Raw genomic sequence first — 15,189 nt, forward strand, 5'->3', positions numbered from 1 at the left:
GTTGCCAGCCTCACCATCTCCTCCGCTGACTTTCCTTCTTTCTGTTTCTTTTATCTGCCAGAGTTTGTTGTCTCCAGTTGCTTTTGGTTTCGGGTGTGAGTATTTCTCCCTCTATGAGGAGCAAGGCGTGGGCCTCCAGTGGCACAACCTGAACGCAAGCCCCGTGGAAGGAGACCGTTACACCTTTGCCACTTCTGGCGGGTTGCTTCTCTTGGATGCCTTTCTCTATGGTGTGGCCACATGGTACATTGAAGGCGTGTTCCCAGGTAAAAGGGATACGAGGGACAGAGCATCTTACCTGTGAGATGATCATTTTCAGCGATGGAGATGGAAACATCCTATATCATGGGTTGATTCCATCTCGTTGGAATCAACTCATGATTTAGGATATTTCCACCTACATCGCTGAAAAAGATCATCTCACAGGTAAGAACGAATGTTCCTTTTTTCAACACAAGAGAATACCTCTCTAGGAATCTCTAGGTCCTCCAGCGCAACTCTGTGGTCAACATCTGCCAACATTAATCATTGAATTGTGCTGGAGGATCTACAAATACCTAGAGAGGTGTTTTCTCCAGGAATCTCTAAGTCCTCCAGTTTGCTCTGGCTCAGTAGGCCTGTAGTTGAAAAACGGGTTGATGAAATTAATAAAGTAGGTGATGGAACTCTCCTTTTAACGGATGAATCCAAGCGGGTTTGGTGGTTAAGCTCTACAACCTTGATTTAATCCTCTTCTCCTTGTCTAGGCCAGTATGGGATCCCAAAGCCTTGGAATTTTCCCATCCTAAAGAGTTACTGGTTTGGGGATTCCTCCAGCGATGGTTCCCCTTATCCCATTCCTATGAATCCTTCCAATTCCGCTGAAGGTAAGCTGGGCTTCATTTTCTCTGGATATTTGCTTGGCCTCTCTCCCTCTGTATTCCCCTTTCTGAACTCTCATGGTTCCATTGCTGAGACCCATCTGCGCTTCCTTTTTTGATGGATGATCCACTGAGAGGAGATGGGCCATGCAGGAGATCTCAGAGGCCGTTCCCTTAGGAGATTAGCACATGCAGCTTTTAAACCACAATTAAAGCTGCAAAATAGCTCCTTTGCCGATAGTTGCCATGTGCCGTCGCTTCCAATCTGTATTCTCATAGCAGCAGAGGTCTGTCCTCTGCAACTTTTTACAGCAACATGCATGGTTGTGGAAATTTGCAAACACGCACCACTGACGATTCGGCCAGTCAAGTCAATGGTGTCTCTATTCTGGCAGTGATTGTGGAAGAGCCGCCGTCTCACCTGAAGGTTGGCGTCTCCATCCGCAACCTGGTGAAGATTTACCACAGCAGCAGCAAAATTGCCGTAAACGGACTCAGCTTGGACTTCTACGAGGGGCAGATCACATCTTTCTTGGGACACAATGGTGCTGGGAAGACCACCACTATGTAAGTTGTCACCTATAAAGCCTTCTATGGCTTGGGTCCAGACTATCTGAAAGATTATATCTCCTGATTATGGGGTTTACTTGGCAAGATTTGCTCAGAGTGGGTTTGGCTTTACCTTTACCTTCTTCTGAGGCTGAGAGAGGGTGGCTTGCCTGAGGTCACACCAAGGTTTCCATGGCCAAGTCCGGAGTCTAGTCCAGCACTCAAACTATAACACACTCACTCTTAGGATAAAGTAACTGGGGCGATTTGTTTCACATACCCTCCACTTGTCCCAGTTTGGCAGAGACAGTCCCAATTAAACCTCTGTCATCCCACTTTTTAAGTTGCTTTCAAAATTTCCCAATTCCCCAAATGGATCGTGGGACAATCCAAGGACACTGAACTGTGGTTACAGAGATTCCCCAGTCCCTTCTGTTTAACTGAAGCAGGGTTTGTAGTTTCAGTACTTATTGTTGTTATTATTATTATTATTATTATTATTAATTTTAATTTTGTCCCAATTCGCTCCCAAATGGGATTCAAAGAGGCTTTTGGGTGTTTAGGATTCTCTGCCAGAAAGGTCTAGTGCCTCTCCAAACTATTCTCTAGAATATACCCATAGCATTTAATGTTATCCAACTACTGTAATTAAAGATATGTAAAAGAAGTCATTGTGTGTGTGTGTACACGTGTGTAAGAGAGAGAGAGCATTTCAAGACAGTATAGACATCTTTGGATAGACATCTTTCAGGAGTATGCTTTCCTACATGATGGCCTTTGTGGCTCCTTCCAGCTCTGAGATTCTACATTTCCTCTCTCTTCGTCTTCATAGGTCTATCTTAACTGGCCTATTGCCCCCTAGTTCAGGCACAGCATACATCATGGGACGGGACATTTGCTCGGAAATGGACACCATCCGAAAGACCGTGGGCATGTGCCCTCAACACAACGTCCTTTTTGATATGTAAGGACCGTGGGAAAGGTTTTGCAAAGGTGGCATGGAACAACGCTTCTCAAGCCATCTGATTTTGTTCCCAGTTTGCAGGGAGCGGCACCATATTTTTGCCTGTTGGATGCCATGCTTTGTTTCTTAATTTACAGCCTGACTGTAGAAGAGCACATCTGGTTTTATGGGCGCCTGAAAGGCCTCTCCGGGCAGCAGGTCGAAGGCGAGATGGAGCAGATAATACAAGATGTGGGGCTGCCCCATAAGCGACGGGAACAGACCAAACGTCTATCGGGTGAGGTTTTGGGCAAGGATTGTGTGAACCGGTTGAGAGTTGGCTTCTTGTTGGAAGTGGAGAACTTCCATTGGCCTTTCTGTGGTAGGAGATGGCAACCATGTTCCTCTTGACCTCCATCATTACCTATTATTATTATTATTATTATTATTATTATTATTATTATTATTTTCCTATCTTAGGAGGGATGCAGCGCAAGCTCTCAGTCGCCATCGCCTTTGTGGGAGGCTCCAAGGTGGTGATTTTGGATGAACCCACCGCGGGTGTTGATCCTTATTCACGCCGAGGCATCTGGGAATTACTGTTGAAGTACCGCGCAGGTCAGTGCACCTGACAATGTGGTGGGGAAGACATTTTGGAGACAGGGTTGTGGATGGACGGGAAGTGGCCTTTCTCCTTTACACCCAGAAGTCCAGTCGCACAGGTTAAATTCAGAGAACCTTAGTGTTGGAAGATTCCCAAGGGTTATATAAGCCAACCCTCTGCCATGGAGGAAGATGCATTTACAGCACACCTGAAAGAAGTCCGAAAGCCAATGTGGTGTAGTGTTTGAGGATAGGACTAGGATTCTGGAGACCTGGGTTGGATTCTCCGTTTGACCATAGATACCCACTGGGTGACCTTGGGTGAGTCACATATTCTCAGCCCTGGAAAACGCCATGATAGGTTCACCTTAAGGTCTTGACTTGAAGACGCACAACCACAAAAGTTGACCATCCAACCTCTGCTTAAAGACATTCAAAGAATGTCCACCACACTCCAAGGTAGTCTGTCAAAATGCTCTTACTGTCAGGAAATTCTTCCTAATGTTTAGATGGACTCTCTTTTCTTGTCATTTGAATCCACTGATTGATAGTCGAATCTCTGGAGCAACAGAAAACACACCAGCACTATCTTCTCCATGACATCCTTTCAGATATTTAAAGATGGCACTCAAATGTCACCTCTCAGTCTCTTCTCTAAGCTAACCATATCCAGCTCCCTAAGTCATACCTCATAAGGCTTGGTGTCCAGACCTTGGACCATCTAGGGGTGCATCTACCCCAAAATAATACAGTTTGGGACCATTTTAAGTGCTGCAGCAACATCCTATGGAAACCTTGAATGTGCAGTTTTGCTAAGTCTTTAGCCTTTCCTCCCAAAAAGTGCTGTAGCCTCACCAAACCACGAATCCCAGGATTGTGTAGGATGGAGCTATGGCAGTTAAAATAATAAGAAGTACCTTTAAACCACTCCTTAGAAAGAGACAACGCAGAGGGTGGTTATTCTTCATTGGGGGCCACCCACAACCAAAGAGTCTCAGGTGCCTTTCGATGATATTGTGACATTCAGAAGGGTTGCTAAAATGAAGGAAGGGCTTTTATAGCAATATGCAAAGGACTTCACCTAGCTTGCAGTTAGGAAGGGTTGTATAGGGACTTTCATCTCCTGAAAGAGCTTTGCTCTCCTTTGTCCCTGCCAGGTCGAACGGTCATCCTCTCCACCCACTACATGGAGGAGGCAGACCTTCTGGGTGACCGGGTGGCCATCATCTCTCAGGGCCGGCTCTGCTGTTGTGGATCCTCACTCTTCCTGAAGACCAAGCTGGGCACCGGCTACTACCTGACCCTGGTGAAAAGAGAAGCTGACAGCGGCACCACGAATGGTGTGGTGCTTGCAAACGAAAAGGTAAATGTGGATCTGAATCTGTTCATTTATGGATTACATAAAGATAGGCCTCCAGCTAATCAACTGGAATTTTGGTATAGAAAGTATTAATATATTGTAGAAATTGAGTGACTGTTAATAAACATTCAATATTATTGGATGGATGGAACGATAAATAAAATGATAGAACAATGGAATGATGGATGAACGGAAAGATGGATGGACGGATGGAATGATAAAATGAAATAGTGGAACAATATATGGAAAGATAGATGGAACAATGGAAAGATGGATGGAAAGATGGACAGATGGATGGATAGATGGAATGATAAATGATATGAAGGAGTAATAGATGGAAAGACAGGTGGAATGATGGATGGATGGAAAGATGGACAGATGGGTGGATGGACAAATGGACAGATGGAATGATAAATGAAATAATGAAACAATGGATGGAAAAATAGAAGGACCAATGGAATTAGGGTGGATGGATGGACGGATATATGGACATATGGAAAGATGGCTGGACAGACGAATGGATAGATAGGTAAAAGAATGGATGGATACAGGAATGGTTGGAACAATGGAATGAAAGATGGAATGACAGATGGTGGATGGATGGATAGATTATTTATGATATAATTATGCTGCTAGCTTTGTGGAAAATAATAAACATTTTGAAAGAACAAGAAAAAACAACAACTATGTACATAGTCCTCTTTCCCCATTTTTATCCTCACAACATCCTTGTGAAGTAGGTGAGGCTGAGAGTGAGCGAAGAAAGACTGTTTGGCTGGTCCAGTAAGCTTCATGGCTAAGCATAGACTTTAGTCTGGATCTAGCCCTCAGCCAATGCTGTGGAACCAAAACATTAGGATCCCATTATATCCTAAAGAAATGAGAATAACAACAGCAGCCAAAGTGATAATTAAGTACAACTGCAACAGCAGCCTTCAGTGGTGCCAAGGGAAGTTGGTTTTAAATCCCTTTTCCCACTTGTGCTGTTTACCCGATTGAAATTGCCCATCCTTAGGGGGAAAAGCTTATGTAACCCATATGCACCTTGGGGCCCAGTTGTAACACTTCAATGCAAACTTTTCCGTCCTCCTCAACATAATTCCTCTATTTTTCCAATTGCACAGACTGTGGTTTTTTCTTTTCACCCTTGTTTCCCTCTCTTTAGGCTTGTAGTGATTCAGAAATGAGCTGCGATACAGGTCTGGGGAGCGAACAGAACAGCGAGGCCACTGCCCCAGGTGAGCAGAATGTAAATCTGAACAAATCTTTTAGCATTCAGCCTGGAGAAGTGAAGAGAACTGGAAGAGAAAGTAACAATCTTCAGATATCCAAAGGGTTGCATTGCTAGGAAGGCAGAGCAGACTTGGCTAAAAATGGACAGGGAAGCCAGTTGTGTCTAACCTAGGCTCAGTTTTTCTGGTGGACTTGTTTGCAGACATACTGGGTTTTTCCTCTGCTAGAAGGATTTAAGCAGAGGCTGCGGCTTCATCCTGAGCTTTTTGGGGGGTGGTTTAAAAGACCCTCAAAGACTCTGACTGTTATTCCACCCTGCCTCTCCATTTCTGGTTTCCTACAGATGTGCACCAGCTGACGTTGCTTATCCAAAGGTTGGTCCCCGGTTCTAAACTGGTAGAGGATATCGGGCAAGAGCTTCTCTATGTCTTGCCGTACAGTGGGGCCAAAGATGGCACTTTTGGGGAGCTCTTCCAAGAGCTGGATGCTCGCCTGGCTGAACTTGGCATCTCAGGATACGGGATTTCGGACACCAGCTTGGAAGAGGTAATCTACGAATGGGCTTTTGCTGTTATGGTGGTCTAGCCTTTCAGAACGTAGGTCAGGGCAATAGTAGTTGGCATGGATGGATGGATGGCCTTTCATGAGTTGCTGGGCTTAGACAATGCGACTGTGTCTTCTTATTCTTCTCTCCCGCTGAGGCCACAAAAGTGGTATACAGAGGCTACCTGTCCATAGTTAAATCTCCCAGCTATCAAAAAAGTAGATTGCAATGGTGTTCGTCCGATTCATGCCACACCATAACCTGAAAGCAGTATAGCAGTTCCCGTCTCCGGTTGGAATAGAAGAATGAAAAATAACGTTACCCAGATCACAGATGGGGATCTTTTGTTTCGAGCTTCCTTTTGCTTTTCTTGTAGATCTTTTTGAAAGTGGCGGAGGACACCAACGTGGATGCCACAGGTAATGCTCAGAATATCGCTCCCCAGATTGTTAATGTTCAGATCATAGCATAGATCATAGGTTTGGAAGAAGCTAGTGAAAAATAGTTTGTCAGTTGTAATAAACCAAACTAACTGACCATATATAATTTACATAACTTTAAAGTAGGTGATAGAGCCCGCACAGTGCAGCAGAGTGTTGGACTAGGACTCTGGAGAGTTTGAATCCTTGTTTGGCCATGGAAACCCACTGGGTGCCCTTGGGCAAGTCACATTCTCTCATAATGTTTCCTATGGTGTTTCCTCTCATTTTGGATTTGTCAAAGCCTAGATTCAACTTTCTAAAATAGGTGGGAATCCTGCAGACTTCCCAGTGTTGTTGGTTGCAATTCCCTGCCTTCCTCGCTGTGCTGGGAGTTTACAATTCATTTCACCATTGATCAAATTTGTAGCTTTCCTCACACACTCCATTTTTGTGAGAAAGGGCCCATCCTCAACTGCCATAGTTGTCTCTCCCTTGCACCGGTCAACAGGCTTCGTCTTAGTCTTTGTTTCTTTGCCATGCTATTTAATCTCTAAATATTTCCTTCCTCGTCCTCCATTTGCATTGGGTAGGGGATTCAGAGGTGCCCCCTCAAGCGCCTAGGATGGCCACGCCAACCTCCGCTTCCACCCTCAAGTCATTGAGCGAAGAGACGGATGTGGCTGATGCCGAATTGGGTACGTAGAGGAAGCGAGCAAAGTTGGGCATCAAACTCTCTTCTTCAGCATCATCAGGGAAGAGGGCATGCAGGGCAGAGAGGGTGCCATCACCCAAACCTTGTTTGTCCTTTGGGACCCTGTCTTTGGCATCGATTTGTAATTTAATGTGAACTTGGGAGGCGCTATTCTATAGACTCCATTGCGAAGTGTGACAAGTTTGGTGGAAGTCAGTGAGAACTTCTGACAAACTTTATTTTTCTCTTTCCTTCCTTCCTTCCTTCCTTCCTTCCTTCCTTCCTTCCTTCTTTATGCAAAGCCAAAGGACATAAGAAAGGTAAATGGTTCACGGTGGGAGTGACCTCTGGACCCAACATCAGGCAATGTTTCAGAAATTGCCTTTTACCAAATTCCACTGAGACCTTTTTTAGATTATTATTCAGGATTTATAGTCAAAGTGTTAAAGTGCTTTTAGCAATCCTGCACCATTGGGATCATTGCCTTTTATTGTTAGCATTCTTCTTTCCTTAGCTTGATCTGTCGAATCTGTGGTCCTGGTGGTGTTCCTCTTAGCTACATCCAGGATACACACTGTCGGATTATAGCACTATGGTTCCACTTTAACTGTCACGGTTCCATCCTGGGATTTGCAGTGCAGAATCCTCAGCCAGAATGCTCTGGTGCTTTGCTAAATTACAGATCCCTGGATCCCACAGGATGGAACTGTGCAGCTAAAGTGGAATCATAGCACTCTATTGTGAATGGGTCCCAATTTTAAGCAATTGTTTCCCTCTGCCTAATGATATTTTTTATTTTGACCTCTGCTTGGCTTTGACTATCGGCCACTCTCTGGTCTGTATTGTGGCTCCAACGTTGGCTACCTGACGCTTTTGGGCCATGCATTGGTTCTGCTTATCCTTGATCCCTAAAGCTTATGATCACCTTCTCTTCCTTTGGATGGCAGAGGAGGCAAAGGAAACGGATCTCTTGCGTGGCGTGGGCCCCCAGACCTCTTTCCGGTTGACTGGATGGTCCCTGATTTGGCAACAACTCCGCGCCCTCTTCACCAAAAGGCTGCTCTATGCGCGGCGGAGCAGACGGGGATTCTTTGCGCAAGTATAATTAAGCTCCCAAATTGAGTTATTTACTTATTTAATTTGTCCCCTGCCTTATACCTTTCACTTTACACAGGATCCAAGGCAGCTTGGAAGCATTTTGGAAAGGGTACAGTTTTAAAAATTGTTCATACGAAACTTGTAAAAACAATTTTTAAAAAAGGTTTAGTTTTTTAAAACAATATTCGTTCAACAATGGCTGCAGTTGAAAAAAAAATATTGGTATGAAAGTTAAAATAAAACGACTGACAAGGCTGTAATGTTATACAAGTTGAGTATCCCTTAAAATTCTCCAAAATCGTCCGCATGAGTAGTTAATATAGTGGCCTCTTTGCTTTCAGATGGTTCAATGTGTACACACCTAGTTTGATGCACAAAATTATGAAGAGTACTGGGGATAAAATCACCTTCAGGTTATGTGTGTGATGTGTATATGAAACATAAGTGAATTTCTTGTTTAGAGTTGGTTTCTATCTGCAAGAAATCTCATTATGTAGATGCAAATATTCCGAAATCCGAGAAAATCTGAAATCCGAAATAGTTCTGGTCCCAAGCTTTTGGGATAAGGGAGACTTGACCTGCAATGCACAATGAAAACACTGTAAGAAAAGATGACGACACAATCCCATTAATAGCTCTTTCTGCCACACCAATGAGAAGCCAAAAGCCTACTTGAATGAAAAGGTCTTACAAGGGAATGGAGTTGAGGGTGGGAGGAAAGACAAGTTGAAAGAGATCCCAACCTAGTACCAACCTTTGGGATGGTTGTGTTTCCAGATTGTGCTTCCAGCTGTCTTCGTTTGCATTGCCCTTTTCTTCAGCCTGATCGTCCCGCCGTTTGGCAAGTATCCACCTTTACGTCTCGAGCCCTGGATGTATGGACCTCAGTTTACCTTTTTCAGGTAGGCTCCAGAACTTGGAAACATTTGCCTTTTGGATTGAGATTCCCACAGTTCACCCCAGCTAGTATGGCCATACTATTTGTGGGGAGATTCTGGAAGTGGCAATCCAAAAAGAGTAGCAGTTCCACAAACTTGGTCTGCGATTCCCTAGTCGGAGTGGAGCAAACTGCCGAAATGTTGAGAATCCAACTGTCCCATTTTGCATGGATACTGCAGGAAGGAGCCATTGCCTTTGATAAAATAGCCACAGTTTGGTAGCCTGGAAATTTTAATCTCTAATTTAGTACTCTGCCTAAATATCCCCAAAGGCACCAGGTCCTGTCTCCTCTTGGAAGCTAAACAAAGTCAGCCCTGGTTGGGACTTGGACAGGAGACCACCAACAGATACTGAGTGCTGTAGGCAATATTTCAGAGGAAGGATCTGTCAAACCCACTTTTAAGTCTTCCTTGCCCTAAGAAAACCCTATGAGGTTGCCATAAATCAACAGGTAACTTGAAAGGCACATACAACTTAGGTCTCCTTTTCTCTCTGTCTTTCCTCCAAAGTGATGATTATCCAGGGGACCCTGGCTCTGCCCATCTGCTAAAAGCTCTTCTGGATGACCCTGGTTTTGGTACCAAGTGCATGAAGGATAAAACAGAACTGTGAGTTTTTTCAGAGTAATGCTAACTTTCTGGTGTGTGTGTGTGTGTGTGTGTGTGTGTAATGCTGGGGGTAAGCAGTGTGGCAGACTTACATGCGTGAAATAAAAAAATATATGTTTACATTTTTCAAAAAGCCACGTTCTTTAACCCACTTTCGTTTGCCTTTGAGGGCCTCAGGAAGGATCCGTGCCCATGGCCAGCTTCCCACACTGAGCAAAGCTTTGAGACGCCAGACGTCCCAGACTCGGTGATGGAGGTTTTCAAGAAGGGTAACTGGACTTTGGCCAACCCATCTCCGGAGTGTGTCTGCAGCTCTAGCGCTTCCCGAAAAATGCTGCCAGATTGTCCCGAAGCGGCTGGAGGATTGCCTCCACCTCAGGTAAATGTGATGTATGAATTTCCAACCTCTTTCAGTCCTGCGGTGTGGATCGTGTGCCTCAGTAGTGCTATCTTTCTCACCCGTCCCTATCTGCTCTGGTAGAAGCTTCCATGAGTGATCTATCATCCCAACTCCTTTATTTCCAGATGCAAAGGAACACTGGGGACATCCTCCACAACCTCACTGGCCGGAATATCTCTGACTACTTAGTGAAAACATATCCCAAAGTCATCCGCAAAGAGTAAGCCTGTGCCGTCTCCTTCCTGGGGATGTGTGGGATCATCACTGAGTGCATCTACATTGTCAAAATAATGCAGTTTGACATTACTTCAAGTGCTAAAGCGCCATTCTGTGGGATCCTGGGATCTGGAGTTTGACATGGCCTTTTGCCTTCTCTGCCCAAGAGGGCTGTAGGATTCTGTAGGATGGAGCCATTGTGGTTCAAGCCCTAACCCCTGCCACACAGGAATACACAACTAAAGCACTCCTGAAAGATGACCATCCAACTTTGTTTAAAGACCTCCAAGGAAGGAGGATCCACTTTATGTTTGTTATTTGTAAATCCAGACACTTCCATGTGCCCTCTTGCAGATGCCACCAACTCCGTTTTGACATGTGCTGGGGCTCACTTTCTTTCTCTCTTTTTTTGTAGGCTAAGAAACAAGAAGTGGGTCAATGAACAGTGGTAAGACTCTTTTCTGTTCGCTTGAAAAGTGTGTAGGGCCAGCATGGCAGGGTGATTTGAGCATTTCACTGTGACTCTCTCAGCCCAAATTTCTACATTTTTCACCAATTGGGAAGTCTCCTAGTGACCCCAAGTGTCTCTTTCTGCCCCCTACAAGGTATGGTGGCTTGTCTTTAGGTGCGCGCAAGTCAGAGGATCTCCCATCTTCCAAGGAGGTGGCCAATGCTATGAAGGAAATCCGCCAACTCTTTGCTGTACCAAAGGTGAGACCTGGATTTGGGTTGTGAAAACACAATTATACACACAAGACATCACTAAAGGTTGCCCCCAGTAACATCCCAGCTTGCCTGCCAAAGGTCTCCTATCATTTTCATCATCATGGCCTTTCCACAATGGTGGAAGAACAGTAGAGTGGAGACCAGGCTATCCTACTTTGACATGGATTTCCAGCATCTGGGAGCTTGCCACCAAGAAGAGCATCTTTTACATTCTCGCTTGACATGCCTTCAGGGATAGCAGGCCCAAAATAAGGGGTCCCCCAAAATATTAAAATGCCATATAGAAAAATGTCATTTTCCAGATAGCATTGTCCCAAGTTTCTGGTTCAAACGCTATAAAATCTGCTGTCAGTGTGTCTTAGGAGTAGTTTCTCTACTGGTGTTTGAGGGCTGAACCTTGGACGCTATCCAACGAGGCTGGATATAAATTATCTAAACGGATACAAATGATAGGTATATAAATTATCGCTTTTTGTGGGTTTTTTGGGCGATGTGGCCATGTTCTAGAAGGGTTTATTCCTGGCATTTCGCCAGCATCTGTGGCTGGCATTTTCAAAATGCCAGCCACAGATGCTGACAAAACGTTAGGTATAAACCCTTCTAGAACATGGCCACATCACCCAAAAAAACCCACAAAAAACATGGATGCCAGCCATGAAAGCCTTCGAATTCACATATATAAATTGTCCTTTTTATTTCACTTAGGGGAGTTCACTTGACAGACTGCTGAGTAACCTGACAGGCTTTGTGGATGGATTGGAAACGCGTCAGAATCTGAAGGTTTGCCTGTGTTGGGAATGACTGGGAAATAAATCCATGGAATTTGTCTGGGGGTCCAAATCTACCCTCGGCTGGGAGAGATGCTGGATCGATAGGGCTGAGATGCTTCTCAACTGCATCGGGTATAAAGCAGTTTCTTCCATTTTTGTTTGCCCAGGTCTGGTTCAACAACAAAGGTTGGCATGCCATGGTTTCTTTCGTCAACGTGGCAAGCAACGGTCTTCTGCGGGCCAGCCTGCCTGCTGGGGCAGAGCACTCACATTATGGCATCACCGCCATCAATCACCCGCTCAACTTGACCAAAGAGCAGCTGTCACAAGCAGCCATGTGAGTCATGCCCAGCTTGGCTTTAAGAGGTAGTTCAGTTGGGTGGGCACCTCTCCAGTACAGTCATTGAAAGGGTCGCCATATGTCAACGGCAACTTAACGGCAATTAGCAACAACAACAAAGAAATGACGCTATGGTCTTATTGTTGATCATGTCCAGTGAATGCTTTGGAAAAAGTTTGATGCATGGCCATTGTTAGTGCCTTAATTGTTACTATCATCTGGTTTTCCTCTGACCTGATTATCGCTGATTTCATCCAACCTCTTGGCCTCTCTCTCCATCCCTTCTCTCTGTCTCTCCTGGTCAGAATGGCCACTTCCGTTGATGTGCTGGTCTCCATCTGTGTCATGTTTGCCATGTCCTTCGTCCCGGCAAGCTTTGTCCTCTTTTTGATCGAGGAACGGGTCACCAAATCGAAGCACCTTCAGTTCGTCAGCGGGATGAAACCTATTGTTTACTGGCTGGGCAACTTCGCCTGGGATATGGTGAGAAGACTGAGAGTTAAGGGGGCCCATCCAGATTTTTGGCACTTCTCCTAACTCTGGTCTTTACCCCACTACAGTGCACCTGCGCCATATATGGGTGCACCATATGCGGCTTCAAGCTTACGCTGAAGCCGCACTGCAATTGGGCAAATGGCACATGCCCGTGCTGCGCACACTGTGCTGCACTACAAGCATGCACCCCATTGTTTCCAATGGGGTGCGGGCATATGCGGAATTCCCCTTACGCAGGGGGAAGGGCGCACTGTACCTCTGTTTTTCTGAATTAAACGGTGTAGCTACCTGGAACAAAATGAGGGCATTGTCTTTCCTGAATAGGAATTCAAAATTCCAAAAATCCGGGGAGAATTTGAGAGACGTTCCATGTTGAAGACCAGGGCTTCCATTTTTTAAGTGTCTCCTTCAGCTTCACACTATCTGAAATGATTTGCTCACCCTCAGTCTCTTCCCACAGTGTAACTACCTTGTCCCTGCTATTCTGGTGGTGTTGATTTTCCTGTGCTTCCAGCAAAAATCATATGTTTCTGCGGCCAACCTCCCATCTCTCATTCTGCTTCTGCTTCTTTATGGGTAAGGTCAGAGCATTGAATCTATGCATGTGGAAGCGAGGTTGGAGTTGGAAATGTTAAGTTCGACGCTTGTTGAAGAAGAGAGTCAGTTGCTAGTTGTTGAAGAAGAAAGTCACTTGTTAAAGAAGAGAGTCATTTGTTAATCAGTTGTGAAGTCAAAGGCTTTCACGGCCGGCATCCATAGTTTTTTGTGGGTTTTTCAGGCAATGAGGCCATGTTTATTCCTGATGGTGAAACGTTAGGAATATACTCTTTTAGAGCATGGCTGCATAGCCCGAAAAACCCACAAAAAACTATGTTACTCAGTTGTTAAAGAAGAGAGTCAATTGTTAGTTAGTTGTTAAACAATTGATCAGTTGTTGATTGTTGAAGAGGAGAGTCAATTGTTTTTAGAGGAGAATTGGTTTTTAAAGAAGAGAGTCGGTTTTTAAAGAAGGGAATCAATTGATAGTTGTTAAAGAGGAGCAATTTAGTAAAGAGAAGAGTCAGTCGTTTCTTTGAGACTTGATTGCTATCGTAGCTTTATTTTTATTTTCTTGCTATATTTTATTATTTAATGCTAATATGTATTAATATGCATTTTGTTAAATTATTTTAGTAGAATGTACGCCTTAGGGGGGTTTATTCTGTTTTAGTTTACTCTATTTTTAACTGATTGTATGTATAGCGCTGTGTAAATTTGCAGCGCTCTGTAAATAAAGCATAATAATTAATAATAATAATAACAATAACAATGTGCTTTTCCTATGCCAAAATCCACTTTTCCTTTCCGCCTCTTGCCAGCTGGTCCATAACCCCCCTGATGTATCCGGCCTCCTTCTTCTTCAGCATCCCAAGCACAGCCTACGTGGCCCTGACCTGCGTCAACCTTTTCATCGGCATCAACGGGAGCGTGGCCACCTTTGTCCTGGAGCTCTTCACTGACCAGGTGCGTCGTGGGGCCGTCCTGCCATCTTAGGGGTAGAAGAAGGCCAGGACTGTTGGCTAGGTTTGGAAGAAGAGGTGGTACATTAACCTGCAAAAGGCCACACAGAGAAGTACAAACAGGGATGTTGGTATAGGATCTGCAGATAGGGAAGATAGCAAGCTTCAGATGCTTGGGAGAGGAAATGAAGGAGGACCGAGAGGTCTTCTTGAGTCTTGGTCTTTTTATTTGTTGTGTTTAATTTATTCGGTCTGGCAAAGCAAAAGGTTTAGGGAAAAGCAACAATGTTAAAATGGATAGCTAGATTTGCAGTGATGGCAAACCTTTTAGAGAATGAGTGACCAAACTGCAACCCAAAGCCCACTTATGTATTGCAAAGTGCCGCATGCCTCTGGCTTTCTAGTAATGAACTCTGACAAACTCTGTGCTGGGGTGATGGTGCATGTGCCCACAAAGAGGGCTCTGAGTGCCACCTCTGGCAAGCGTGCCATAGGTTTGCTACCACTGACATAGAGTATTCAAAAGATAGTATATGAGCAATAATTGTCTGACAAACAGGCAAGTGAAAGCATATATATGCAAAGCTGTGTGCTATGCCTGAAGATGAGGACAGTCAATGATGATATACAATGTCTTTTTGAATACAGAATAAACATACAAATATTGCCAATGTGTACAAAGCTGAAAACTGTACATCCCAGCTAATATGTATAAAAGATGTCCAGCATTCAGAGTGCATCAAGAAATGTTTGCACTTCTGGAGGACACATATGGCAATGATAAAAGTACAAGAATCAATGGAAAAAGTTAGAACCTAAAAACCAAATGCGTTTCGACTAGCGTCTTCATCGGTGGTAAAATACAGCTGTTAAGAACAGCATATAGTGATCTA

The 15,189-nt window shown here is 44.5% G+C and overlaps 1 protein-coding gene across 1 annotated transcript in view; it reads left to right on the top strand.

Annotated features, from left to right (window-relative positions):
- The window catches only part of LOC149308350 (phospholipid-transporting ATPase ABCA1-like), a 39,059-nt gene that overhangs the window by 11,602 nt on the left and 12,268 nt on the right, over positions 1–15,189 (top strand). Inside the window, exons 16-39 of the mRNA XM_089535641.1 lie at positions 62–266; positions 747–866; positions 1,256–1,427; positions 2,242–2,373; positions 2,511–2,650; positions 2,833–2,970; positions 4,113–4,318; positions 5,481–5,553; positions 5,892–6,094; positions 6,469–6,511; positions 7,105–7,209; positions 7,508–7,525; positions 8,153–8,304; positions 9,081–9,205; positions 9,752–9,850; positions 10,028–10,229; positions 10,376–10,470; positions 10,882–10,914; positions 11,072–11,177; positions 11,898–11,972; positions 12,130–12,299; positions 12,608–12,785; positions 13,258–13,373; positions 14,156–14,300. Of these exons, the coding sequence (XP_089391767.1) occupies positions 62–266; positions 747–866; positions 1,256–1,427; positions 2,242–2,373; positions 2,511–2,650; positions 2,833–2,970; positions 4,113–4,318; positions 5,481–5,553; positions 5,892–6,094; positions 6,469–6,511; positions 7,105–7,209; positions 7,508–7,525; positions 8,153–8,304; positions 9,081–9,205; positions 9,752–9,850; positions 10,028–10,229; positions 10,376–10,470; positions 10,882–10,914; positions 11,072–11,177; positions 11,898–11,972; positions 12,130–12,299; positions 12,608–12,785; positions 13,258–13,373; positions 14,156–14,300 (3,051 nt within the window). The remainder of the gene's footprint in view (positions 1–61; positions 267–746; positions 867–1,255; positions 1,428–2,241; positions 2,374–2,510; positions 2,651–2,832; positions 2,971–4,112; positions 4,319–5,480; positions 5,554–5,891; positions 6,095–6,468; positions 6,512–7,104; positions 7,210–7,507; positions 7,526–8,152; positions 8,305–9,080; positions 9,206–9,751; positions 9,851–10,027; positions 10,230–10,375; positions 10,471–10,881; positions 10,915–11,071; positions 11,178–11,897; positions 11,973–12,129; positions 12,300–12,607; positions 12,786–13,257; positions 13,374–14,155; positions 14,301–15,189) is intronic.

Source organism: Sceloporus occidentalis, unplaced genomic scaffold, assembly GCF_023333645.1.
Source record: "Sceloporus occidentalis isolate IW3139 unplaced genomic scaffold, rSceOcc1.0.p SCAF_8, whole genome shotgun sequence".
Classification (NCBI taxonomy): domain Eukaryota; kingdom Metazoa; phylum Chordata; class Lepidosauria; order Squamata; family Phrynosomatidae; genus Sceloporus; species Sceloporus occidentalis.